Below are 27,228 nucleotides of genomic sequence, written 5' to 3'. Positions count from 1 at the left end.
ACCCACTGCCAGCTGCTGACTGAGCTGATTTGCTCTGCCCTTTGCCTCCTGCATTTATGTCCCTCCATGCACATGGAATAAATAAGATATCTCAGCTCCCAGTGTGCTGCTGTGTCTGCAGGCACCACTGCCACCCACTCGGTGCTACCTGAGCAGGTGTGTGCTTGCTGACAGCCCCTGCCATGCCCAGCCCTCTGCCCCCCACCTGGCTGGCCATCCAGGACCTGCTATCACCCTCATGGCAGCTCCTTTTCTGACCCTCATTTATGGAAGGAAGCAACAAAGAATGCAGAGACCACATCAGAAGGAAGGGTGGTGATCTCCAGAGGCACCGGATGTGACGCAGACAGAGGGGAACAGCAGCTTATGGCCCTGCAGGATGGTGAAAGAAACTGGGCCATGGTAAAGAGGAGCTGGGCCCTTCCAGGGGCCTCATGGAAACAGATGTTCATCTGCAGCTGGACAGGTTGTGATGGAGGTGATGCCAAGTGATGTTGGCAAGGAAACCACACCTCATGCTGAGCTGCAGCTGGGTGATGTGTGGTGTCCTCTCCTGGTACCTGCAGCCCCACAGGGAAAAGAGAGGGGCAGCAGCCCCTCCTAACACCCCTGGAAAAGGAAAAGTCCAGCAGAACTACTCAGGAGAAATGCATGAAAAAAATTAAACCTCTCAGTGCTTAAAGCGGGCTTGGAAAATGAGAGAAAGCAACTTTTTACACGGGGACATAGTGAGAGGGCAAGGGGGAATTATTTAAAACTAAAAGAGGAGAGATTTTGATTAGATGTTAGGGGAAAAAAAGCCTTTACTGAGAGGGTGGTGAGGCATTGAAATGAGTTGCCCAAGAAGTTGTAGATCCCCCATCCTTGGAAGTGCTCTTGGCCAGGTTGGATGGGGCCTTGAGCAACGTGGTCTAGTGGAAGGTGTCTCTGTCCATGGCAGGGGGTTGGGAACTGGGTGTTTTTTAATGTCCCTTCCAACCCAAACCACTGTGGGATTCTGTGAAACTGCAAAATCAACCTCAGTTGCTTGGCCCTTAGCAAGAAAGAGCATGGAGTGTTTTATCTCAGGTGATGGGGACTTGTGGCACTGGCACAGCCAACCCACATCTTCCATTGCCATGGGGTGGTGTTCTCAAACACTCTCTAAAGGCGTCAGAAAAGCAAACCAAGGAGAGAACAGCTGGGCCTGGTTCAATATTACTGGGTACATCAGTCAGATTGTATCCCCTGCTAAAGCTGGGCTCTGAAAACCACCCCCAGAGCCTTTGGTTATGTTTGTATTTGTGGATCAGCTTGGCCAGGCAGCATCACCAGCTCTGGCACACAGCTTTACTCACCATTAACATGCTGAAATAGTACCCTTTGCCCAGCTGAACTTTGAGGGCACTGAGAGTCCTCCAGGTCTGAGTGCTTTATTATTATTATCCCCCTCCAAACACTTCCCAGAGTGACCCCACATTGCTGCAGTGACAGGAGCAATTCCCAGCTTACCATAAAGCAGGTAGAGTGGTTGCCCTTCTTTAGTCACTTTCCCAAAGAAATTTTTTTCTTTCTTGCTTCTAAAATACTGGAACTGATGAGAAAATAGGGAACCAGAAAATGTAGGTAATACCTCTCACCTTCCCAGGGTTTCTCTTCAAACTTTGGCTGTGGCCAGAGGTGGCAGGGGGGCCTGGCTGTGAGGATCACAGCCTGAGGACATGACAGTGAGTCAGGGAAATGCCTCTTCCCCATTGCAGCCCTGCCTGGCTGCATCCCCATCCTCTACCACGTTACACCAGGGGTATTTTGAATGAATAAATTCTGAAAATAAGCCAGGGGCCCCAGCCTTTCCCAAACCCTGCTCAGGATTGCTGGGACTCATGATTGACTCAGCCTGGTGGAAGAGCAATTTCACTGTTCCCTAAAAATAGCCCAAGTAGTTCATCCTCTCAACATAGCCCAGCACCCTGAGATAAAACCAGCTGCCAGAGCCCACTGGGAGGCAGTGAACAGGACTGAGGGTGTGGGGTGTGGAGCAGGGCTCCTTTTGGGATACACAAAGGGCTGCCTGGCCCTGGGCTTCACACAGATTTTCCACTGGGGCTGTCTGAGACACCGCTCAGCTGTTGGGACTACAGAGACCTCCCTGTAAGTAAATGTGGGGTAGGTTAGAATGGGGTGAAGTGTTGCATGAATATGAACCTTAGACTGATCCTAAAAAGCAGGGAAAAGGAGGATGTTTACTGCTTCATGCTATGAAAGTGGTGTTGGAGCTCATGGAAAGCCTGGATTTTATTTTGCTGGTCTGGATCTTGGTAAATCCTGCTCTGTGCTGCAGGTGTGCTCCATGTAGGGTGGCTTTGGTTTGGTTCACAACCATGGTTTAGGGCACCTGGGTGTGTTCTACACAGAAACAGAGCATTGTAACTGTGTGCTTTTCTTATAAATACTGAAAAAATTTCTTAAAATACCAAAAATCTCAGCTTAGAAGCTTAAATTCATGGTGGCAGATGTTAGTGTCTTCTCTCCCCCAAAAAATATTGTTTTTATGATCACCTTGAGCACAAATAGGGGAAAGAATCTGTGTGGGATCCAGATGCTGAGGGTGGAGGGGATACCTTCCAGACCCAAATCCTGCTCAGGACTGGTAGGGGGTAGGCAGCAAAGCATGGACTGTTCAGAAGGAAATGAGCTTTGCTTCATCTTATATCCCTGGAGGGAATTTATTTCCTTCTTTCTTCAATCCCTGTCTCCAGAGAGGGTTGAAAAATGTGTTTGTGACCCTAAACCAAAGGGCTTCAGGAGCCTGTGGGGTCAGCAGCCCATACCCCACTCCCTGTTTGTGCTCACAGGTGTGGAAGGACAATCCAAAAACCTGTGTCACTCTAAGGTGGAGCAGAAATGTGCCCCTGTGTGTGCATGTGTGTGCCTCCCACCTGATTGTCCATCTGCCTTTTGGCTCTAGGGGTTGTCTCGTGGTCACCAGGAGAGCCAGGACTTCAGGTCCAGCCCTGGGGATGCCCCTCAGTCACCATGGGAAGGGCCTGACCTCAGCTGAAAGCAGCATTTTTTTCAGCTCGTGCATTTGTCAATGGCCAATATTTCTTTCTGAGATTCATGTCCAGCTGATGGCTGTGAGAATAACAGAAATTCTGTAATTCAGTGTAAAACTATAATTCTGTAGTTTTCAGAGAAAGTCTGTAGCTTTCCCCTGTTCCCTCCAGGTCTCCAATCTTTGTATCAAAAAAAAAAAAATCCCAAAACATGAAGTACCTTCAAACTTTTGGTAGAAAAAATGGACCGAGGGAAAGAAAGGTGGAGTTGTCTTCCTTTCCCTATGCCTCAGGTATAGATACCACTTTGTGAGGAGAGGCAAAATATAAAAAATCCATACTCTTGTTCAGGCAAAGTGGTGAATTATTCACTAGTGGAAATTAAGGGATTCAGCATGGGTGGAAATTTGTAGGAACGCCCTTGAATAGACTCCGTGTTTTACAGGATACAAAAGCTTCCTTTTGGGGGGAAACCAGGCAAGGATGCCCTAAACCTGTAGTAACAGGGAGGGAGAAAATCCTTCTGTAGCACTGGTGAAGGTCCCAGGACTGGCTCTGAACAGAGTAATAGGAATCTTGCCTTGAAGTACTGTGCCTTACTGGTATCTTACATTTTCAAGCCAACCATTTCTCTCCTCTTCCATATTCTCACTGGCAATTTGCCTCGCTCAGAAACAAATGGAAATTCTCGGGAATCTCACTAGTTACAAGTGGGTTTGGGGTTTTCTCTTTAAAGGATACTGCCAAACTGGTTTGGGGTGTGACTCTTCCATCCAAAACAGCATTAAGTTTTCTTGGCTGCCAGCAATGCAGAGCTGACAGCAGCATGGAAACACCAGGACAGGAATAGAAAGGCAAAGCAGGGCCCTGCAGCTCCTCAGGGCACGTGGCATCCCTGCAATGCCCCCACGTAAACACCATGGCATGGCAGAGAAATGCTGAGAGATGCAGGAGCCTGATCCCAGCTGGGCCCTGCATCCCAGGCAGGATGTGGGGCTGGGGATGCTCACGGATGCCTGCACACACATTCCCAAGGGATCTTTTCAGAGGGGTGAGAGAGGGCTTCCCTTAAAAGGTCTGGTATTTGTGGCATGCCAAGAAGCCCTCTCCCCAGGCTGAGGCTGTTCCAGTGGGGAGCTGGGAGCTGCTTTTCCTGGGGAACGGGGTTTTAGAGGGAGGGGAGCTGCTGTCATGGATGGTCATCCTGAACTCCAGGCTGTAGGGGCTGAGATGCTGGGATCGTGAGGGAACAGACCCTGGGAGAGGGGTTAGGGGTAAAAGTAGTGTTACTGTTGGGTTGGATGTGATATGCACACACTTGATCAGGGTCTAAGAAGAAAAAGTTTTTATTTTGCATGTTCTCCAGCTTATATACTCTTAACAAAGAGCGTGATCTTAAGTTATTAACTACTTCACAATAATATAGTTATTGGTGCAAAGCAACTAGAGTCAATATACTTAGTAAAAGTTTTACAGAAATTTAATAAAGCATCTACTTATTAATCTACACATCTACTTATCTACTATTTAATCTACACATCTACTTATATTATATAATAACTTTACATTATATTTTATATTTATAGTTTTATTATATTATATTTTATATTTTATATTTATATTATATTTTATGTTATATTTTATATAATATAATAACATTATATTATATAATAACTTAAGATCATGCTCTTAACAAAGAGCATGATCTTAAGTTATTAACTACTTCACAATAACATAGTTATTGGTGCAAAGCAATTAGAGTCAATATATTTAGTAAAAGTTTAACAGAACTTTAATAAAGCATCTACTTAATTTCTACACATCTACTTATCTACTATTTAATCTACACATCTACTTATAAAATATTATATAACAACTTTATATTATATTTTATATTTTTATGTATTTATTTTTATTATATAATATTTTATATTTTATATATTTATTATATTATATTATCTATTATATTTTATATTTATATTTTATATTATATAATAACATTATATTATATAATAATTTAAGATCACGCTCTTAACAAAGAGCATGATCTTAAGTCATTAACTACATCACAATAACTTATTATATTTATTGGTACAAAGCAATTAGCATCAATATAATCAGTAAAAGTTGTACAGAAATTTAATAAAGCATCTACTTATTAATCTACACATCTACTTATGCATGTAGTCTGGCTTACAAAAATTTTCCTGTATCTTTTCTAATCTGTTTCTTTGCTAACAGCTTTGTCTTTTTTGCTATGGATACACTCAAAAATCATCAATTGTTATTTCCTCTATTAACTCAGCTTTGCTTGCATGCCAGGCCCCTCCATACCAGTGCTGATGGTGGGATAGAGGAGACAGAGAAGAGGGGAAATGGATGTGGAGCAGGGGTGTTTATCACCACTGCAGTGAAAAACCCCTCTGTGAATGGCAGATAAAGTCACTGGAGGGTACGAGAATGAGCTGGGAGCTGGGTGTGACCCAGGATGTGTCAGGGGCAGTGCTGGACAGCCAGGGACAGATCACCAAACATCCCCTCCCTCGGCCTTGATTAACCCTTTATTGACTCAGCAGAGTGTAGGGGTGTTCACAGGGGTCCCAGGATGAGGGAAGAGATGAGAATCTTGACTCCATGTTTCAGAAGGCTGATTTATTATTTTATGATGTATATTATATTACAAGAAAATTATATATTAAAACTATACTAAAAGAATAGAGAGAAAAGGATTTCATCAGAAGGCTAGCAAGAAAAGGAAAGGAATGATAATAAAATCTTGTGACTGCTCACAGCCTCAACACAGGTGGCTGTCATTGGTCATCAAGTAAAAACAAATTCACACACTGGGTAAACAATCCTCCAAATCACACTCCAAAGCAGCAAAACATGGAGAAGCTGAAGCTTCTCAGCTTCTCAAGAGAAAAGATCCTAACAAAAGGATTTTTTCATAAAATATGTCTGTGACAGCAGAGGGACACAGAGAACGAGGCAGTGCCCAGGGCACAGCTGGGGCTGCACCCACCTTGGTACCAAACCTTGGGGTGATGCTGGAACGTCCCTCAGGAAGGACAAACCTGCAGCACTTGGCCCACGCGGGAAGGCCATGTCCCCAAACAGCAATGCCACTCGCAGCTGTCTCTCAGCAGAGCTTCTTGGCATTTTTTGGTGCCCAGAATAGAGTCGTCCTCCACATTCCTGGATTTTTGCAAAGCCCAGAAATAGCCCCGAGCTGCCTTGGGGCAGATACTCAGCTCTGCCTGAGGCTAAATTTTCCCAGTTCTTCTCAGAAGTTCTCTAAATTACCTGGGGGGTCATGATGCTGCTCCTGCAAAGGACATTCCAGCTGATACCAAAGAGCCAAAAACATTTGCAGAAGTGACCAAAGATCATGAACCTTCAGTTTGGAGGTGCTGGAAATTGCAAAGAGATCTGATTTTGAAAATCAAGGGCAGGAAACAAGAGGTTCCTCAATAAATGGGTTTTTTCCTTCACCCCCTTCCACCCTCTCAGATGTGCAAATGCAACTTTACATGTGTGCAAAACATTAATTATTTTACTATAATTAGTGGACAATGCCTAAAATCATGAAATGATAATTTAAATCTTATTTCCTCTTCAACACAGCTGGTCTTTAGCTACATTATTTTATTTTACCTCTTTGTCTAGCACCTTCCTCTGTTTCTGGCACTTTTCACTTTTCAGCCCATTTCCCACCCCAGAAATCACCTATTAACTCTGTGTGCCAGAGCTCCCCTAATAATTGCAAGATATGGTTTGCAGACAGGGCAAAATCTCTCTTGAACCCTTTCAAAAGGGAATAACTTCTATTTGTTTAATATGTGTTATTCATTACATTTATGTTCTATACCAGCCGGGCTCCCTACTTCCAAATCAGGGATCTATTGTATGTGATGCTGGACAAATTTATTTGAAAGGACAAGGTGTGCTCATGAAAGTTTGTAATTAGAAAAAAAAAGCCTTTTTAGGTTGTATGATTTTTATTAATCATCCAGCTGTAATCAGTGCTGTTCTTATATCTATGAGTGTGTAGGTGAGCATGAGGAAATCTCAGTAACTTACTTTTGAAGATCAATTCCTAGAATGTATAGTTATAACAGGTACTCTTGGACCAAACAAGTAAAAAAGGCACATGAATTCTATGTAAAAAGAACATGTTTACAATTCCCACTCTGGCACATATTGGGCTGATCCACGGCAGAAAGAAAAAGCTTGAATTTCAAACACTCACAGTCCTTTGTAGGACTGAAAATGAGAGAAAGTACTATGGTTTGAAAAGAGAACAAAGTGTGATCACAGGGGGAGCACCCGTGAGGGTGAGCAGAGTGTTTTAGAGCATGACTTGTCCTCAGTCTTTGCTAGATTCTAAAATCCCATCCATGCTCCCTGTTGCATCTTTGTCCCACCTTTTTTTCCCTTTCCTTCAGAAAAAACAGATGCTACTTCAACATTCTCTAAAGCCCCGTGAGTGGGTCATGAAGGCAATGAGGAACAGATAGAGATTCTCTCCTTCCCAAACCCTTTCTGTCCCAGAACTACCCTTCCCTGCCCACCCATCACTGAAGCATCCCAGAACCGCTCACCTTTTCAGCAGCCTCCAAACTGGGGCAGCACGGAGCCTGCCCTGCTTCCCACTCCTCCCTCAGAATGTGTCCCCCTCTGGCAGAGCTTCCCTGTGGACCAGGGCTGCTGGCAGAGGGGTTAGGGCAGAGATTTAAACCTTTCCCTGCTGGCTGAGCACCCCCAATGGGCTGCCTGGCTCCTGGATTAAGCAGCAGCACTGGTTTCCCAGCCAGCTTTTATGGGTGCTCACCCATCTGTGCAAATTCCCCCAGCCCAGCCATGGAGCTGTGCTGGTATTTAGGAGTCACTTTGGTCAGGAAAATGATTCTCTGGGGAGAAAAACTGGGGGGAGGATGGCACAGATGTGATTCTGCACATGCAGCTGCCACCTCCAAGGGCAGAGGCGCTCAGAAATGGGGTCCCCATCTGCAGGGATGTGCTTCCAGCTTTGGGACAGGTCAGTGAGGCGCTAATGTTTCACTGGGATGAACAGTAAGGACATGCAGGTAGTACTGGGGACATGTCCAGTCACACAGGGGTGTCACACACTTCTGGGTCAGGAGCTGAGCTGGTAGTGACTGTCTGATGGGGGTAACCCATGGGTGATCCCAGGCAGGGGGGAATACCAGCTCCAAATTCCAACACAACCAGCCCAGAGAGCCACAAAGCAGCGCTTCCTTGTTAATTCACCTCCATCCTCCTGGAATAGAAAGTTGCTTTCACAATCTGAGGAAATCACTTGTTTTCCTGCCCTGACTGCCCCAGTGCTGAGGAGCTCCAGGACAGGAGTCCCTTTGCTCCTACTCTGAGAATTGGGTTTGGGTCCTGCACCATGGGATGTACCAAATGTCCTGTGGTACTGGAGGCATGGCATAGCCAAGGCATGAGACCGCAGAACATCTGAGCTCCATGGCAAGGACAGGCCAGACCCAGCAGCCAACGTGGCAAACCCAAAATTGACCTGCAGAGCAACAAATCAGCAGGGGGTGGAGGATGCCGGATTCGGGAGGAGATGCTCTCTGCAGCACTGCTCCCATTAGTGAGCAATGGAAAGAGACAGAACCCCGGCAGAACTTGCCCCACAGGCCCATCCCTGACTTTTACAAGCCCTGTGCCAGCCCCCATCTGCTCCCAGGCCCTGTTACACAAGCCCAGCTCCCACAGCGCCGTGGGGCGCGCGCGGCAGCGGCACAAAGGGCTTTGCTTAGCAGCTGTGTTTGCTCAGGGTGGCTGATTTTGGGAGCACAGCTGATGACATGTGGTTGGCCAGGCGACCCAGGAGACTGGTGCTGAGCTTGCAGCTTCCTTTTTAATAGGTGACTCAGGCGCTCGGTAGCTCACTGGGGTTGGTGGTGGGAGCCGGGCTGTGAAGGAGTGCCAGCAGCAGAGGTGGTGGACACCAACAGGTGGGTAGCGTTGTTTGTTCATTGGATAAAGTGGTTTAAATAGAAAATACAGTGATTCATAGCTGCCCTGCTACTGCTGAGATGTGGTTTTCTCAGGGGAGGGAGGGGGAAGAGGTTTTGTTGGTGATTTGTTTTCCACTTGTTACGAGTTGGCTGCCAGGTGTAGGATGATTCTGGTTCAAGAGACCTGCAATATTATCTCCAGCAGGAGACAAAGCAGTTGAGTGATTTATGGGCAATAATTGGAGAGGAAGTGAGTGAACTTTCAGATGAATATTTATGAATCTTTTCCCCCCATTGCCTTGCATACTCCCCCTCTGTTTAGAAATATCAGTGAATACAAAGGAATACAAGGAATTCTTTTCCCCTTTTGCAAGTTTCCCCCCTGCCTGCCTGGGGTGTGACTTAGAGGGCAGAGAGGCTGTAAACCAAGCCCGACCTGCACATACACTGGGCATGGGAAGAGCTCAAGAAGCCTGACAGCTGCTCCTTATGGGCAGTGCAAACATTGCAGCCCCTCACACAAAATGTGCAGATTCATCCGGCGCCAGACAGTGACACGAAGGACATTTCGCCGACAAACGCCAGCAGGGAGGAGCATTCCCTGTATCCTTCATTTGGACAGCAGCGCGGTGCCAGCCGCTGTGTGGGACGGGAGGAGGGGGGCTTCAGGAGATCTTTTCCTCCTATTTTAGCTCACAGGGGATGCTTTAATGCCTGAGGTATCGTGTTTAACACCCCTGGGGCCACAGTGGCGCAGTCAATCAGTGCGGCGCAGGATGCATCACTCAGTGCCGGGGCGGGATGCCGAGCGCGCCGGTGGAGCCCTTTGCTCAGCAGGGCAGAAATGTGGAGCCCAGCCCTGTTTCAGAGCTGGCTTGTAGGAGCATCGGGGGGTAGGACAGTCAGGATGGATGGAGACAAGAGATCTCTGAACCAAGTCATGGAACTTGAGGTTTATTGCAAAGGGCCTGGGTGCAGGGCCCTGCTGGGAGCTGCCAGCCACAGCTCGGAGCAGGCCTGGGAGAAGAGAGGGGGAGAGGGGATGAGAGGGTAAGAGAGTAAGAGTAAGAGAGTCATGTTCCTGTTACAATACAATAAATAATCTTCTGTGTTGAATATTCTAACTCTCACTAACCAATCTACTACAATATACAAATCCTATAGCATTTACATACAGCCTATAAGAATCACTACATTACCATACTGTGTTACATTTTAAACCCTAAAAACTCCTCTTTGGGCCCCTTCTGCCAAGCTAGTAGGGTCTACCTCTGACCCTTGGGCCTGTCTGCAAGCAGAGGGTGTTGTTTCATCAAAAGGGGATTGCCTTCAGCTGGCCACACCATTGTTTTCCAGTTGTTCAGTAACTGAGGTATCTCAAAGCTTGCTTTCATTTCAATCTTGCTTATAGTTTCTATATTCTCAAAATCTTTTGCCTGACAATCATATTTATAAGGCTTTCCTATTTCATCTTCCCCAACGCTGGCTTCCACCTCATACACAATAAATATCACCCTAAGCCTGGGTGCATAGCGACCTTTAGCTGTGCTTCAGCATCTCGGGCTGGGGAGCTCCTCACTCCCTCCCGGGGGATGCTATGAAGCCACACCTTGCTCCCAAGTGTGTCTCATGTCCTCGGTGCCTCTCAGATGCCACTATCCGGGCACATGTGACAGATCAGCCCTCTCATTAGCAGAACGAACTGTTGTCCTTCAGCTCTTATCTATAATTAGCGATTTAGAGGGAGGCAGCAGCCTGTTTCGTCAGGCAGAGACCAGATTTTTCTGCAAGCACAGAGCCAGCACAGAGGGTTGGAGCAGCCCTTCTCCAAGGCAGGAGGCTTTGTGAGAAGTGATAAGCAAACACAGGGCTGTGCACAGCCTGTGCACTGAAAAAAAAATCAAAAATGAGAAGGGAAGAAGAAAAAAAAGGGAAAAAAGGAAGCAATAAGGGGAGTGCCTCAACAAAAGCCTTGTATCTAATTATATCTGTCATTAAAACAAGCCCTGTGGCTTATCATCCATCCAAGCTAAGGGGTGAAGGAACGGGCAACACTGACACTGTGCTATTTCCCTGTGCCTGAACGGCACATCTTCCTTCAGCTGCACTCTTTGTTCATGGCTGGAGGGGCATGTTGCTTTTCTTTGTGCAGTGTGTGAACATACAGGCCTATAGGTCAGTACAAATTAAATCATCTCAGCGGTAATGCCCATAGCCTGGGGTGGGAGGAGACCATCAAACACCACCAGCCCAGCTCATGGACACAGGGATGCTTTTGCTAAGCTCTTCTCACCAAAATGGTCAAGCACAGGAACAATTCTATCAGCCCTACCTTGCCATGAGGTGCTCCCACCTCCTAGATGTGGTTTTCAAGACAGTCTAGGGCTTGTGTTCATTTTCCCAGCCAGAAAGGCTGAAAATGTGTGCTTGGTTTCCTTTCTACCTTGAAGGCTCACTCTGCCCGCTGCTCCCCATTGCTCTTACAGCAGGGCTTAGCCAAATCCCATTACCATGCAAAGAAACTTGCTGCTTGACAGACAGATTGGACTCCTTTTTGCCTTTCCAGTAGGTAATTCAGCAATGTAGGATGAAAGAAAGACATTCCCAGACAAAATTTTTCAAATTCCTCAAAAAGGAGTTTTTTTCAAATTACCCAAATGTTTCTGAAGTGAGTTCAGTACCTGCTGCAAGGACCCTCTTCATGTCCCTAGGACAAAGGGGAACAGTTTCAAACTAAGAGAAGAGATTGAGCTTAGATATCAGGAAAAAATTCTTTACTGTGAGTGTAGTGAGAATGGGTTGCCCAAAGGAGTTATGGATGTCCCATTCCTGGAAGTGTTCAAGGCCACTTGGACAGGGCTCAGAGCAGCCTGATTTAATGAGTGGCATCGTTGCCCATGGCAGGGGGGTTGGAACAAGATATTCTCCAAAGTTCCTTCCAACACAAACCATTCTATGATTTCCTGGATGCTGTCCATCTCAAAAATCCAGGATCTAGTCACAGTTTGGGGTGTCTTGAGCAGACTGGGGGAAAATGAGGCAACCAGAGGGTGGTTACAAACTCACAGCCTATCTCAGGATGCACCAGGTCTGCCCCAGCCTTGCAGTGCTGCAGTGGCTGTAGACAGATAATTCCCTTTCACTCAGTGTTTAAGCTGTGGACGGCAGAAATCAGTGAGAGAGGTGCCATATTTAGATGAAGATTTAGGAAAAAAAAAAAATTAAGGAAATATCTTCTATTTCCTCCTCTGGTGTCCTAGTGACCTCCAGCAGCTAAATCTGTATTGCATCCCACTGCTTGCCCATGTATCCAGCCTTGGTTCTGCATCAAAAAGCCTGCGCACCTGCAGGAGCAGCTGGAATAAAGGACAACAGAAATCTTGAGCAGCAGCACAGCTGGCAGGGTCTGACAACACACTGAGGTCCCTCTGCTCTTATCATCATGGCTTTTTGGTGCATGCTTGTGCCTATAGGAACTGGTATTTAATTTGAAGCACATTTTTAGTGCATGGAGTTGCTTCCTGTCAAATTTAAATAAAACCAGAGTAAGTTTCTTTCAGTATTTTAGAGAAAAACCTGAAAATCTGAACTTAAAATTCAGAACACAAAGAAGAAGGGTCATTAGGTTTGTTGTTTTCTAATTCTCGTGATTTGGGGGCTGAGGTTTTAGGGCAAAGAATGCTGGAATGGCTGCAGTGCTTCTAGTGTGCACATATTAAAAAGTACATCAGCCCTTTCCTGCCTGTGCAATAGCTGGATTTGTGGAGAGAGAGCCCATTGTTCAAAGCAAAAGCATTGCAAATACCTCACTAAATCCAAATGCAGCAGCACAAGCCCTGCAGAGAACAGGAGAACCTTCTGGTGTTTTTACAGTGGGAACAGAGAAATTACAGCCCTGGCTAACCTGGAGGGCTGAGAGGCACCCTAGAGGTGTAAAGCTCTACATATTGTGTATGGCTGTGATGGGAGGTGGAGATAACCATCCTCACACCTGGCAGATTAACACAGAAAGAAAGTTCTTGGCTACATTTTGGAATTGCTTCTTTCTTTGAAAACTGAAAGAATCCAGTTTTCAAAGGGGACACCCCATGGAAGCTGGTGCAGCTCAAAATATCAGATCTCTAAATTCAGAGCAGGGTTTGAAGGCTCTGCCAAGGGCTCCCTGGTACATACTGTGGCAGGTCTCACCCTTTTCATCGCTCCTGAAATGAGCTCCAGGGGAGAGGCAAAGATAAGTGAATGTAATTGCTTGTGAGGCACATCCATAGGAGAGTGGTGGGGCCACAGAGCAAAAAAAGTTGAAATTTTCAAGTTGGATGTGTATAGCTCTTCCATGTCCTCTGACTGGCCCATGTTTGGTGATGGCCTTGCCCAGGGAAGCAGGAATGGGGCCATCAGGTCACTGCCAAAGTGTCACTCTCATCCAGGCTCAACAATCCACCTCGGCCACCAAGGAGATGGGAATGTCCATGTTTCTTCCCTGGACAGGAAAGGGTGTGATAGGTTTTGGGGACCAGGGTGGGGGCTGTGGGGTGCCTTGGTGTGCCAGGAGCCCAGCAGAGCCCGTGGGAAGCTGCTGGCCCTGCCCTCCTGCCCGTGGCTCACCGCACACCTCTGTCCCTGTTTCAGATGATCGGGCACGGTCGCTTTTAGACCCATCAGGCAGCACCAGCCTCACACTTCAGCAAGGACGAGGGAGGTGCTCTGCTCTCTCTGTGAAGGAGCTGTCGGCTCTGTATCTCTCGCAGACAGCTGCTGCTGCCGGCGCCAGCCCCGCACAGCCGGTAAGGACCGGACCGGGTCCTCCCCTCCCCGCCACCAGCGGCATCCCAGCAATGTCCCCTCTGGCAAGTGGCTGTCAGAGGGTGACAGAGAACGTGTCTGTTTTTGTACATCTGAGGAAACACCACGTTTGGTTTACCAAAAGTAACTATTTCCCCCTTGCTGCTTGCAAATGTAAGATAAATGTGTACAAACACATGCATATATCACATACTTACTAAATTACACACACAGCCCTACATCCACTGGCCTGTACAGTTTACTCATCATAATATTTCCTCTTAATTTGCACATTTATATTCACATACATCCATGGAGGAAATAATCAGTACAGAGCAACACATATGTGTCCATGGTATCCCCATTCCCATGCACACACATATTGTATTTGCTGGGAATGTCTTAACGAAGGCAGGAGTGATTAATTTGATGTTATGCTTTTAGAAGGCTAATTTGATACTTTATTATATTATATTGTAGAATACTAAACTATATTATACCAATGAATAAAGAAAGGATACTTATTCAATGCTAAAAAGATAATAATGAAAACTCGTGACTCTCTCCAGAGTCCTGACACAGCTTGGCCCTGATTGGCCATTGAGTCAAAACAACTCACAGCAGAATCCAATGAAACAATCACCTGTGGGTAAACAATCTCCAAACACATTCCACATAAGCACAACACAGGAGAAGCCAATGAGAGAAGAATTGTTTTCTTTTTCTCTGAGGCTCCTCAGCTTCCCAGGAGAAAAATCCTGGGCAAAGGGATTTTATCAGAGAATGTGAATGCCACACACACACACACACACACACACACACACATATATACATATATATATGTCCATATATGCCACATTCAAGCATAACTTTGCAGCGCAACCCATGCTTCTCTGTTTATATCCCTTAGTCTGAGATCCAGGGATTTAATCCCCCACTCCAGGCTGATCATTGGGCCACAGGATAATACAGGTTATAAGGGTTATGAGGCATATTTTCCCCATTTTCCCAGTTCCACTGGTGATCCAGGAGTGACATGGGATGGGATTTCATATCTGGACCCTTCCTGCTGGCATGTTCAGGTTTCCCCACACTCTGAACCTTTTATGGGGCCCCTGTTCAGAGATGCAGTCTCTTGAGTGTTATCAGGGAGAGGTCCAGATGAAGCAGAATCAGTTAAAAATAAATAAGTGTACACTGCATTTGAAAATTACAGCTGGTTAGAGAACCAAGAAAATTTTTTAAAAATTCAAAGCAATAAATTACCCAATTCATAATGCAGCTACAAATGTAAATCCGTTTCATTTTTAAAAATATTTAATTATAAGGAAAAATACAGGCTAAATCAAACTTTGGAGAAATCAGTGCTAGTTTTGTTTTTCCCCTAACTTAAAAAAAATATGTTTGGGGTTTTTCTTATTGACTGAGACATTAGGAAACATATATATGATCAACTTGGAATAAGACTGCTATCTCAGCCGTACAGAACTGCCAATGAACCAATGAACTGAAAACCTGCATGGTTTTCAGTTCTCTGTAATTGATATTCACATTAGTACACATAAGTATATAAAAATATATATGCAGATAATGTGTCTTGCTGAGTAGTTTAATGGCATTTCTACTCATATCTTTTCCAGAGTACTGTGAAGGACAACTCCATTCAGTCTCCCCACAGACAGAAAAAAAGCAAGGTAGGAAATGTTTAAGATAAGCACTGTTATCTAACCAAATATTTGTGGCCTGTGAGTGCGATCTAAATACCCACACAAGGCAGCCAGGAGCACTTACATACTGAATATAGCTATCAGCTGCTCAGCTGCCCTTCCCCACATTCAGAAGTTCTTCACAGATTTAAAAAAAACAGACAAACCCCTTATTTTGAAAAGTGCATTCCAAGTACATTGGCTCATGTAAAAGATTTGCATTTTTCACTCGCTGCAAAATATGCTGATTTTGGTGTTCTGAGTGTGGGTTTCTTTTACTAATGTTCAAAACTTATTTTTAGCCAGAACAATCTGCGTGTAACAGAGTGAAATAACACTGTGCACCATTGCTTTGAGCGACAACTAATAATATTCCAGGCATAACTCTGCAGACATAACTGCACAGGCATGCCAAGGGTCAGCAGATCTGTTTACTGAAAGGAAAGCCACCAGGATTGCAGTCTCTTTTAGACATTGATTAAAGGCTTCAGCCACCTTCCCTGAGGATAAATGCCCAGGCAGTGCAGGTTGCAGGTATTCAGTTCAGTGTTCGGTGTCCAGGATGCATAAACTGAGGAGAAAAATTGCAGAAATGGAGGCTCAGAGGGAGACTGGACAAGCACAGCCCATTCTGTTCACTTCTGTACCAACACTGCTGTAAATTTGAGATGAGCTCAGTCTGACAGTATAAACAGGTCTAACTTTCCTGGCCCCCAGCCATGGTGTTACCCCATTTTCTGGTCCCTCAACCTTGCTTTTCCTCCTCAGGCAGCACAGATCATGAGGCCTGCTGATTCCAGCAGTTTGCAAACCTTAGTTAGTCTCGTGCCTGTGCAAGTCTGCAAGTCAGAAGAGCTTTATTTAAATCTCCAACTGTGTAAATGTTCATCTACTCTTGTGCAAATGGGGAACACTTCTGAGTGCAACAGAAGAAATCATTAATGAGATGAACATCCTTCCCCAAGCCCTCCCTCCTGAGCAGTGAGGAGTGGGCACCCCACAGTGCTACCAAAAGCTCATCATGTTGCCTCACCAGCCAACCTCATCAGCTCAGTTTGACACTTTGGTTCCTTCTCCCCATTTTCTTCCTGAGACCTCTTGACAAATAGCTCCCTGGCTTTCTCCTGCACCCAGATCTTTTGTTCCCTGTAGGTCCTCAGCTGGGGACACAACAATTCTGGTCACTGGCCAGCAGGAGGGAGAAGTTAACTTTTCCCTGACTTTTCTAAGTCAGCCTTATCTTCCTGTGGTCACTCTCTCTTGGTCATGTAGCCCAAATTGGGCATCTCTGTTGTGCTCTAGCTGGACTGAATCCTGGGAATTGTAGACTAACCACCTCACCTGGATTAGAGACCTCGCTTTGCTGTGGAAGCAGGGCTAACACCAAGCCTGGAGCGTGTGCAGTGATGTGATGTTTTGGAGTGCTGTGTGCCACTGAACCAAAGGTATGGAGCTAACTGGGAGCATGGATTTCCCCTGTTGGCCTTTCCCTTTGCCTTTCACTCCATTAACAGCCACGGGGAAGGGGGGTGAAGGGTGATGCTGACATTTAAAACTGTTTCCCCAAAGATGTCAGAGGCTCAGAAATCATCTAAAGTTGCCATCCAGAAAATGGAAGATGACTTGCCTCCCCCTCCAGCCGTTGGCTCAGTCCAGGTCGTCGCTCCAGGGGCTCAGGATCTCAATGCCCTCCCTGTGCCTCCTCCAAAGCAAGCCTTCTCCAAGTTCTACCAGCAGCGCCAGGTGAACGAGCTGAAGAGGCTCTACAGGCACATGCACCCCGAGCTCAGGAAGAACCTGGAAGAAGCTGTGACTGAGGACCTGGCAGAAATGCTTAACACCGAGGATCCCAATGCACAGGCCTCCGTGAACCTGGATAAAGTTCTCCCAGGAGAGGTTCAGTCCATGCGCTGGATTTTTGAGAACTGGGCACTTGACTCCATTGGGGACCATCAAGCCACAAAGAAGCTGACAGAAGAAGAGATCATTCCCAGTGGGGATGTGAAAAGCACTTCCTTGAGGTTTGAAAGCCAGTCCATAAATGGGTACAACCTGTCAACATCAGCCAAGCTGTCAGAAACAGACCTTGCCAGAGGGGATGTCCGCACTGCCCGGTGGCTCTTTGAAACCCAACCTCTGGACACATTAAATAAACTGTATTCAGATGAAACTGAGGTGCAGGAGGCAGTTCTCAAGGAGCCTGTCCAGGGAGGTGACGTGAAAGGGGCCAAACAGCTCTTTGAAGCACAGTCCTTGGATGCCATAGGACGCTGCTCCTCAGTGGAGGAGAAGAGCATCCTACAACTCAAGTCAGAAATCCAGGAGCTGAAAGGTGATGTCAAGAAGACTGTCAGGCTCTTCCAAACAGAGCCCCTCTGTGCCATCAGAGACAAAAGTGGGACTATCCATGAAATCAAGTCTGTCTGCCGAGAAGAAATTCAGACCAATGCGGTCAGGACGGCTCGCTGGCTCTTTGAGACCCAGCCCCTGGACACCATCAACAAGGACACTTCCAAAGTGCAGATAATCCGCGGGATTTCACTGGAAGAAATTGGAAGGCCGGATGTCAGTGGAGCAAGGTGGATATTTGAAACTCAGCCTCTGGATGCCATCAGAGAAATCACAGTTGAAGAACAGGATTTCCAGGCTTCGACAGATTTTGTCACAGGGGCGGATGTCACTAAACAACGATTGCTCTTTGAGACCCAGACTCTTGACTCCCTGAAAGGAGAAGCTTCAGAAAGTGTTGTAGTCAAAGAGAAAGTCATTGGAGGTGATGTGAAATCTACACTCTGGCTCTTCGAAACGCAGCCAATGGAAACCCTGAAAGACAATTTTGAGGTGGGACGTTTGAAGAAAGTAGAGCTTTCAGCAGAGGAGAAGGGAGATGTCAAGCAAAGAAAACACGTCTTTGAGACCTGTCCCCTTGGCAGTATCTCCAAGGCATTTGAGGAAGAAATTCCAGCCACCAGCATGGAAGAGGTAGTGAAAGGGGATGTGAAATCTTTCAAGACCCTGTTTGAAACTCTCCCCTTAGACAGCATTAAGCAGGCTGATGCTGAGCCCGCCACCAAAGAAGAGGAGGAGAAGATTCCAGCTGGCAACGTCAAAGCCAACCAAATCCTGTTTGAGACAACACCCCTGTATGCCATCAAGGATAGCTTTGGCAATTTCCACGAAGTCACCTCTGTAAGCAGAGAGCAGATCATTAGTGGTGACGTCAAGAACTACAAGTGGATGTTTGAAACCAGGCCTCTGGACCAGTTTGACGAAAGCATCAAGAAAGTGGATATAATACGGGGGATCACAAAGCAAGAGGTGGTGGCTGGTGATGTCAGGACAGCCAAGTGGCTCTTTGAAACTCAGCCCATGGATGTCATTCATCTCCAAGCCACGGAAGGGGAGAAGCACCCCTCAGTGAAGAGGGAGATCTCCCAGAAGGGGGATGTGAAGACCTGCCGGTGGCTGTTTGAGACCCAGCCCATGCACACCCTGTACGAGAAGGCTGAGAGGAAGCAGGAGGAGGATGGCAGCGTGCCCCAAGCAGATGTGAAGTCCTACACGTGGATGTTTGAGACTCAGCCCCTGGACTCCCTGAAAGGCCAGGAGGAGCAGTATTTGCAAGTCAGCAAGGCCTACAGTCAGGAGGAATTGCAGGGAGTGGATGTCAAAACTGTCCGGCACCTGTTTGAGACTGAACATTTGGGCAGCAGCACTGCCAGTGAAGCTGACAGGAAAAAAACCATGCGGTACTCCAGCCGTGTGGAGTTCCAGTCTGGGGAGGTGTCCAGAGTGAAAGAGTTCTTTGAAGCCAAGCCCTTGGACACAGCCACCAAGCCAAAATCCCAGAAAGATGCTGGAACAATTGAAGCTGGGTCTGTGCACAAGTTCACGTGGCTCTTTGAGAACTACCCCATGGACACCCTGAAGGACAACTCTGAGGGCATCCAGGAAATACCTCCTGAAAAGGATGCCAAGGGGGGAGAGGTTGGAGGAAAGAGGTTTGTATTTGAGACCTATTCCCTTGACCAAATCCATGACAAAGTGGATGAGACAGAACTCCAGAAGATCCAGAAAGACACCATGAGCAAAGCTAACGTCAAGTCCTGCACAATGCTCTTTGAAAGCCAACCTTTATATGCTATCCAGGACAAAGAGGGGGGATACCATGAGGTCACTTCAGTGCAGAAAGAAGAAATCATGAAAGGTGACATGAAAGGTGCCCGGTGGTTGTTTGAAACTAAGCCCCTGGATCAGATCAAGAAGGAAGAAGAGGTGTTTGTGATTAGAGCTGTCACCCAAGAGGACATCAAGAAGGGAGATGTCCAGACTGCACGGTGGAGGTTTGAGACAGAGCCTCTTGACTCCTTCTCAGGGGGAAAGCTGTCTGTGCCCAGAACAGTGGATGATGTGCAGAAGGGAGACGTTCAGTCCAACAAGCAGCTCTTTGAGTCCCAGCAAGTGGGCCAGAAGAAGTACGTGAGGATGGTGAGCGTCAGTGACGTGCAGCGGGGTGATGTGAGGACATCCACTTGGCTCTTTGAGAACCACCCTGTGGACTCCCTGTACGGGGACGCAGAGAGAAGCTCATCCATGAGCACAGTGCAGAGAGAGGACAGCCAGAAAGGGGATGTAAAACGCTGCACCTGGTTGTTTGAAACCCAGCCCATGGACACCCTTAAGGACACAGAGGTGATGGCCAGCGCTGGGGCCCAAGAAGAGATCCCTCGTGCAGATGTGAAAAGCACAACGTGGCTCTTTGAGAGCACGCCTCTAGATAAATTTGGTGCTTCTGAAGGTGGCATAGAAATAGAACTGAAAGAAAGAACCATGAAGGAGACTTTAGAGACTCTCTGCACTTGCCAGGCTATCCAGCATGATGGGATCCTCATTGAAGCTAATGATATGGAGAGTGTGAAGATGGTGAAGTATCAGCTCAGCAGCCCAGGAGCTCCAGAGATCCTGAAAGAGGAGATTGTGGGAGGTCACTTGCAAAGGATTATGCTGCAGCTCCTGCACAGGACCAATGTGGAAGCACAGAGCACGCTGGTGGAGGAGGACAGAGAGGGCAAGATCAAAGTAAGCCCATTGCAGCTGCTGGACCAGAGTGAAGCTGTTAAAGGCAAAGAGGACTTGAGTGGAGATGTAGCCAAGGCCTTGCAGGGCCTCCTCAGCCAAGATGCTTCCATCAAAAAGGGGATGGTCCTACAAGAGACGAAGTCAGGATCACTGAAGATGACTCTCTACTCCCTCCTGTTCCATTCTGTCCAGCAGAAAGTCGTCAAGGGGGATGTGAAGTCAACAATTGGGAACTTGTTGGCTTCTTCTCAGGAGCAGAAAGCAGCAGCCACCATCAAGCGTGAGGACAACGAGAAGGGAAATGTCCAACTTTTTGCGAGCTGCATTGAGAAGGGAGACCTCAGCTATCTGAAGAACCTCCAGCAGGAGTCAGAGATACAATCCCTCATCTCTTCCCAAGCAGAGGAGGAGGGGGCAGATGAGAGCGGCCCACGGGTTGTGCAGGGGGCTAACATACATGTCTTGACAAATAAAGAACAAATGGAGAAAGTAGTTCCAGGAGGTGAGCCAGGGGCTATGGAGGGAGCAAAAAAGGGATTTGTATGTGAAGGCGTGGGCAGAGAGGGTGTGTTAGAGAGAGAGGCTGTACATGCAGCAGGTATGGCAGGCACCACTGTGCAATGTCTTGGGAAGCCCCTGCCCACGGCGATGGGAAAGGAAGAAGTTCTGTCCGGAGGGCTTAAGGTGACTACAAAGTCAATCCAAAGGGTTGCAGATGCCAGCAAGAAGGTAGAGAAAGAAGAAGCCACCACTGCCCATTTGAAGGAACCAAAATCTATGATACAAGGCACATTTCCAACACAAGTGACAGCTCAGAGGGCAGAAGTGGATGGCAAACAGCCGAGTGTGGTGCCTGGCAAAGCCAGCCAGACTCAGACAGAAGAAAAGGCTCTGGGGACTGATCTCCAGGCTGCAATGCAAAGCCTGAGGCTGGCAACAGCAGAAGCAAAAAACATTCAGCACCACGTTCAGAGCAAGTTCCAGAGGAACAGGGAGGAGGTCCACACAGCCTGCAGGCAGCAGACAGTCAGCTCACAGGGGACCACGACCCTGCAATCAACCGTACACCAGCAGGACTCCTCATCCACCAAGCAGGAGAGCAGCAGCACTGCCACCAGGACCACCACCACTAGAGTCCAGGAGGCATCCAAGACCCACACAAGTGTGTCCCAGAAGAGCTTAGCATCACACAAAAAGGTCAGTGCTTCTGAGGAAGTACAGGGACGACAACTATTGAGCCAGGAAATCCAAGTTGTGCCCAGTAGAGATTTTAGCATTAAGGATGGCCTTTATACTGCCACACCCGTGAAAACCTATGTAAACCCTTGTGTTGAGTCTGATTACAAAGAGCAATCAGAGCAAGAAGAAAGAGATGTTGGTGTCAGAGGGGATGTGCAGACAGCTATCCGAGCACTGCAAAGTGCCGCCACAGAACAGCGCCTGGTAGAAAAGGAGGACGTTGTCCGAGGTAATTTAAAAGCCACACTTCAGTCGCTGGAAAAGTCTAATGTTAATGTCTCCAGAGGGGATTTTAAAGCTGCTATGATATACAGAAATGCAGGGCAGTCCTATTCTGTGTATAAAAAGAAAAATGAGACTCAACTCGCTAGTAAGGAGACTGCTGTAGTGGCTTCAGGGTCACAGGCTGATAATGACTTTCCTCCTCCTCCCTCAGTTGCTGTGATGAAAGCAGAGCATTGCCCACCCTCATCTAAAGCAGCGAGAGAAGGTGCCCTTCCATTACCAACAAGCAAAGATGAAGCCCCAGGATGTTCTGCACTACTCCAGACCCCTCTTCCTTCTCTCCCTTCTCTGACCTGTAAACCCAGTGACCAGAGTCCTGCAGAGAAGCCCAGGACTCCTCCAAAACCAGAAACTACTGTCTCACCCAAGAAAAAACCTGTTCCCCCTCCAAAACCTGAGCACCTCTTACATGAGGCCCATTCTGCCTCTGCAAATTACAGCACAAGCAGATCAACAAAACCCATCCCTCCACCCCTGCCTCCAAAACCTTCAGGCTTCAGGGATATCAACAAGCCAAGGCCTTCCCCCACAGAGCTGGGATTAAGCTGCATGGAAGTTCATGAACAATCAGGCTATGAGGAGGTTCAAACAAAATGCTGCAATTCAGAGACATCTGTGAAGAAGTCTGTCACTGTTCAGGGTATAAACCCTGAGAGAAAGCTGCCAAAATACACTGCCAAAACCCCTCTCCAAATAGCAGAAGAAAGGTACAAGGCCAGCAAAGCAGGACAAGGAAAGGTAGAACCAGACAGTGCTAAGACCTCAAAGCCAATGAAAAATGGAGTGGTTGGTTTTGAAGTCAAGCAGGGAATGATGAGTGATAAAGCAGCTGCTCCAAGGACATGCCCAGGCGAGGTGGTTCAAAGGCAGGTAGAGCTGTGCCGAGAGGAGAAGGGGTGCTCCTCACTGTCACCTCCAGCCTGCCCTGGCAGGGCACAGGCACAGGATGTGCCGGGACAAACTGAGCCAAGCACCTCCCCTGTGGGTCACAACAACCCTCAAAAAAGAGGAGATGGCACTGCACAAAATGCCTCATCCAAGGTGGAAAGGGAAAGTGTGTCTAATTCTTATGGATCGTGGGATAGTCAGAGAGTTGTGCAGCAGGTGCATGAGAGGAGGCAAACGTCTCATTCAATGTCCTTCCATCAGCAGTCAGTGAACTCCTCCTTTGAGGAGCACCAGCCAGGGAAACAGCCGGCAACTGAAATGTCCTGATAGGGAGGCAGAGACAGCTGCCCAGGAGAAGCCAGTGGTTGTTATGAGAGAGAAAAAAAAGAGAGAAACGGAAGATGAGCGTCGGAAGAGGCTGTCAGTACACAAGGAGGAGATCATGAAAGGCAATGTCAAGGAGGCTATGGAGATCTTTGAGAACCTCAGGAGACAGGAGCAGCTGCAAGAGATCTTGACCCGAGTGAGGGAGTTTGAGGAGGAGACAAGCAAAGTGGATGTGAAAGCCCTCAAGAGCTTCTTTGAGAAGGTCCCTGAGTGGGTTGTGCAGCAGAAGGCCAAGCACCAGGACAAAGCTGGGGCAAAGGGGGACGCTGACAGTGTCTCCTCAGTGGATCTGGTCTTTGAGGACCTGGAGCGAGCAAGTGCTGAGATTCTGCACCTGAAGGAGCAGACACTCGCCCGCATCCAGGACATCGAGGAGGCCATCAAGAAAGCTATTTATTCTGTTTCCAATCTCAAGTCTGAGTCAGACATCGCTGGGCTCTCAGGGCTGTTCAAGGAGTCTCTGGGGAGTGCCCAAAGCTCTGTGAGCAGCAGCAACATCCGTAAGATCAGCATTGTGTCAAGCAAAGCCAGGCAAGAGGAACTCATGCTGGAGACAGGGGAAGCAGCGTCTGTGGAAAGTGCAAAGGTGGCAGAAAAGACAGAGGCAGCCAAGGCAGAGCTGGAGGTCCCCCGCCTCATTCAGTCCCGTGTCAGCTCTCCCTCCTCACCTTCCTACATCTCCATTGAGTCTGCTGCCAGGAAACCAGCAGAATCACCCAGGACAGCACATTCCCCCCGGAATGGCCCCTCACCAGACTGTGTTGACTCTCCAGGAAAGAGGGAGGCTTCTGCTCAGAGCAGCTTCAGCTCCTATAACCACCCCTCAGCAGGGTCTGCTGGGCACGACACGAAACCCTCAGAGAAGAGATCAGACCCTGTCCAAACAAAAGCTGGGCTGAGCTCCATGAAACAGCACACACTTGGCAGTGCCAACCATCCAACCAGTGACAAAGAGAAGGGTTCTCTGGACACCCCCAAGGACAGCTGCCACTGTGGGATGAAAGGCAGCTTTTCGGAATACCGCTCCCTGAACACCCCCAGCCCACAAAATCCACGGAGGCAAAAAGCATCTTGGAGCTGCAGACAGGGCCTGATGGGTCCAAGCTCTACGGAGCGACCCGGACTGTCATGGAGCAGTATGAGGAAATGGACCAGTTTGGAAACAAAATCATCACTTCCTCCACCACGGTCACCAAGCAATCCGAGACACAAACGTCCTCCACGCGCGATGGGGGCTCTCATCCCCAGTATGAGGTCTCTGCCTCACCTGTGTTTCGCAGGTACTTGAAGAGCCCTGGTGAAGACTTCCACACCAATGGGAGTTTTCAGGAGCCAGGAGTGGTCTTTGTCACCTTTGGCAACTCCAAGCCAAAGAAATAGGAGATTCTGCAGAACAAGACTGTGTAAGACAAAAGAGAAAGGCCACGATAAACATTTCTCCTGTTTTATCCACATTGCATACAGGGATTTACCTGCACCCTAAGGACTTCTCAGGGTCATCATCTTGGTGTTTGCACACAGACAGGACAAGTGCAGCCTGCCTTGACACTGGAGAACAGCCCTTACCCAGCCAACCCAACAGACTTGGTGCTGCACCTCAACCCAGAGTCCTGGCACTATCAGAAGCACAAGGGGAGAATCCATCCATGGGCACCTTAGGGTACTTCCCTCTAGAATGTTTGGTGGAGGTGGTTGGAGGTGTTGGATCAGGCTTCTCTGAACTACTGCAGAAGGAAGGATCAATTAAAGAACAATCAATCCGGTCATTGGCAAACAAACACCTTTATGGCACCTTCTTTTTCTAAGAAGGGCATCCTACACACACACACACACACACACACACACACACACACACACACATATATATATATATACACAAGCTCATGTTGATGGGTGGGTTGGATAGGTTTTCTCTTAGTAAGAAAAGAAAAAGAAAAAAAAATCTTGAGTTGTTGTCACTCTTGGACTTGGGGGAGTTATTTATCAGTTTGTTTTTCAGTTCTTGGAAAGTGTTTGATGATACTGGAAATTGTAAAGCTAAGACCTACAGCTAGTATCAATGCCATTCCCCCAAAGAAAAATGCTATAAAAGATTCTCGAGTCAGAATGGTTACTGCTTTCTTTTCTTTATTTCTAGAATTGTAATTTATTATTCAGTATACACAAACCCCTTAGTTTAGATTTTCCATGCTTTCCTACATGTTTACTGTTTAAATTAATTCTGAGACTTTGTAAAGCAATTTTTCTTATTATGACTTTGTTTTGTACATCCTCAACACAAGATTTTAGATCTTTTGTGGCTTTTTTTTTTTAACTTCTATTTCTGCGTTCTGACGGTAAACTTTACCTCTAAAAATACTTTGGTCTGCTTGAGTTTCTTTTGTTCAGTGCTCCTTTCCTCTGAAAATACCTAGAAATCATCTCTCAATGGACCAGTTGAATCACACATTGAGAGCACTCTGAGTCACTGGAGGGATTTGGTCTACATCTGATTTATGCTGTGGGTGGATCATCAGCCCTGCAGCAAAGAGTTCATACTCTGATCTGAAAAATGAGGCCAGGGTGATACAGACCCCCCCAGTCCAGGGCTCTGGGTAGGATGGGTACACCAGGAAAGGTCTGGATACTTGTGTGTATCCCTTTCCCCCATGAAGAAGGCAGCTGAGGTGTTGGATCCCCACCAGCCTTATGAGGAGGAGCAGCCCTTCCTCACTGCTGTGCCTCAACTCGCCCCACACTGAGCTCAGGGGTGGGAGGGTGGCAAGGAGCTCACTCCAGGTGTGGGGGAATGTGAGGAGCCCGTGGAGGGACTGGATTGTTTCTCACAGAATCACAGCATACCCTGAGTTGAAGGGGATCCTCAAGGACCATCAAGTCCAGCTCTGGACCCTGCACAAGAAATCCCCAAAATTCCCACCATGTGGCTGAGAGCATTGTCCAAACACTTCTTGAGCTCAGGCTGGTGCTGTGATCACTTCCCCGAGCACCTGTTCCAGTGCCCAGGTGGAAACAGGGAAAGAACATTTTCCTGACATCCAACATAAATGTCCCCTGACACAATTTCAGGCCATTCTCTCACACAGAGGGGAGATCAGTGTCTGCCCCTCCTCTTCACAAGGAAGCTGTAACTGCAATGAAGTCTCTCTTCAGTCTCCTCTGCTCCAGGCTGAACTGACCAAGTGTCTGAGATGGTGTTCACAGGGGTGCCAGGATGAGGGAGGAGACGAGAATGTTGACTCCATGTTTCAGAAGTCTTGATTTATTATTTTATGATATATATTATATTTAAACTATACTAAAAGAATAGAAGAAAGGATTTCATCAGAACGCTAGCTAAGAATAGAAAAAGAAAGAATGAATAACAAAGGCTTGTGGCTTGGACAGAGAGTCCGAGCCAGCTGACTGTGATTGGCCATTAATTAGAAACAACCACATGAGACCAATCACAGATCCACCTGTTGCACTCCACAGCAGCAGATAACCACTGTTTACATTTTGTTCCTGAGGCCTCTCAGCTTCTCAGAAGGAAAAATCCTAAGGAAATGATTTTTCATAAAAGATGTCTGTGACAAGTGTCCTCAGCTGCTCCTCACACAGCTTCTCCTCAAGGCCCTTCACCTTCTTTGTTGCCGTCCCTTGGAACTCTCTAATAGTTTCCTTTCCTTCTTGTATTGTGAGGATCAAAACTGCCCACAAGACTCCAAGTGAGGCTGTGGAGCTGTGTCCTACAGCCTGGCTCGGACTTAGGCTGCCAGCCTCTGGGTCTGACTGGAGCTCTTCTGACTGATCTACAGGCAGACACCTCGTCACTCGGTCCATCAGTTTATCTGAGAATCA

General features: G+C 47.3%; 1 protein-coding gene across 1 annotated transcript; it reads left to right on the top strand.

Annotated features, from left to right (window-relative positions):
* The first annotated feature begins 1,998 nt into the window (after window positions 1-1,998).
* XIRP1 (xin actin binding repeat containing 1) lies at window positions 1,999-25,584 on the top strand. Its single transcript, XM_030943353.1, is given in 5 exon segments — window positions 1,999-2,130; window positions 15,448-15,501; window positions 17,083-23,304; window positions 23,306-24,455; window positions 24,458-25,584. Coding segments are annotated over 3 exon segments (7,686 nt in total). The 5' UTR covers window positions 1,999-2,130; window positions 15,448-15,501; the 3' UTR covers window positions 24,772-25,584.
* Window positions 25,585-27,228: the final 1,644 nt, after the last annotated feature.

The sequence above is a fragment of the Camarhynchus parvulus genome, chromosome 2 (genome assembly GCF_901933205.1).
Source record: "Camarhynchus parvulus chromosome 2, STF_HiC, whole genome shotgun sequence".
NCBI classification, from domain to species: domain Eukaryota; kingdom Metazoa; phylum Chordata; class Aves; order Passeriformes; family Thraupidae; genus Camarhynchus; species Camarhynchus parvulus.
The sequence above is the reverse complement of the archived record's forward strand: the minus strand, read 5'-3'. Positions and strand labels throughout refer to the sequence as shown.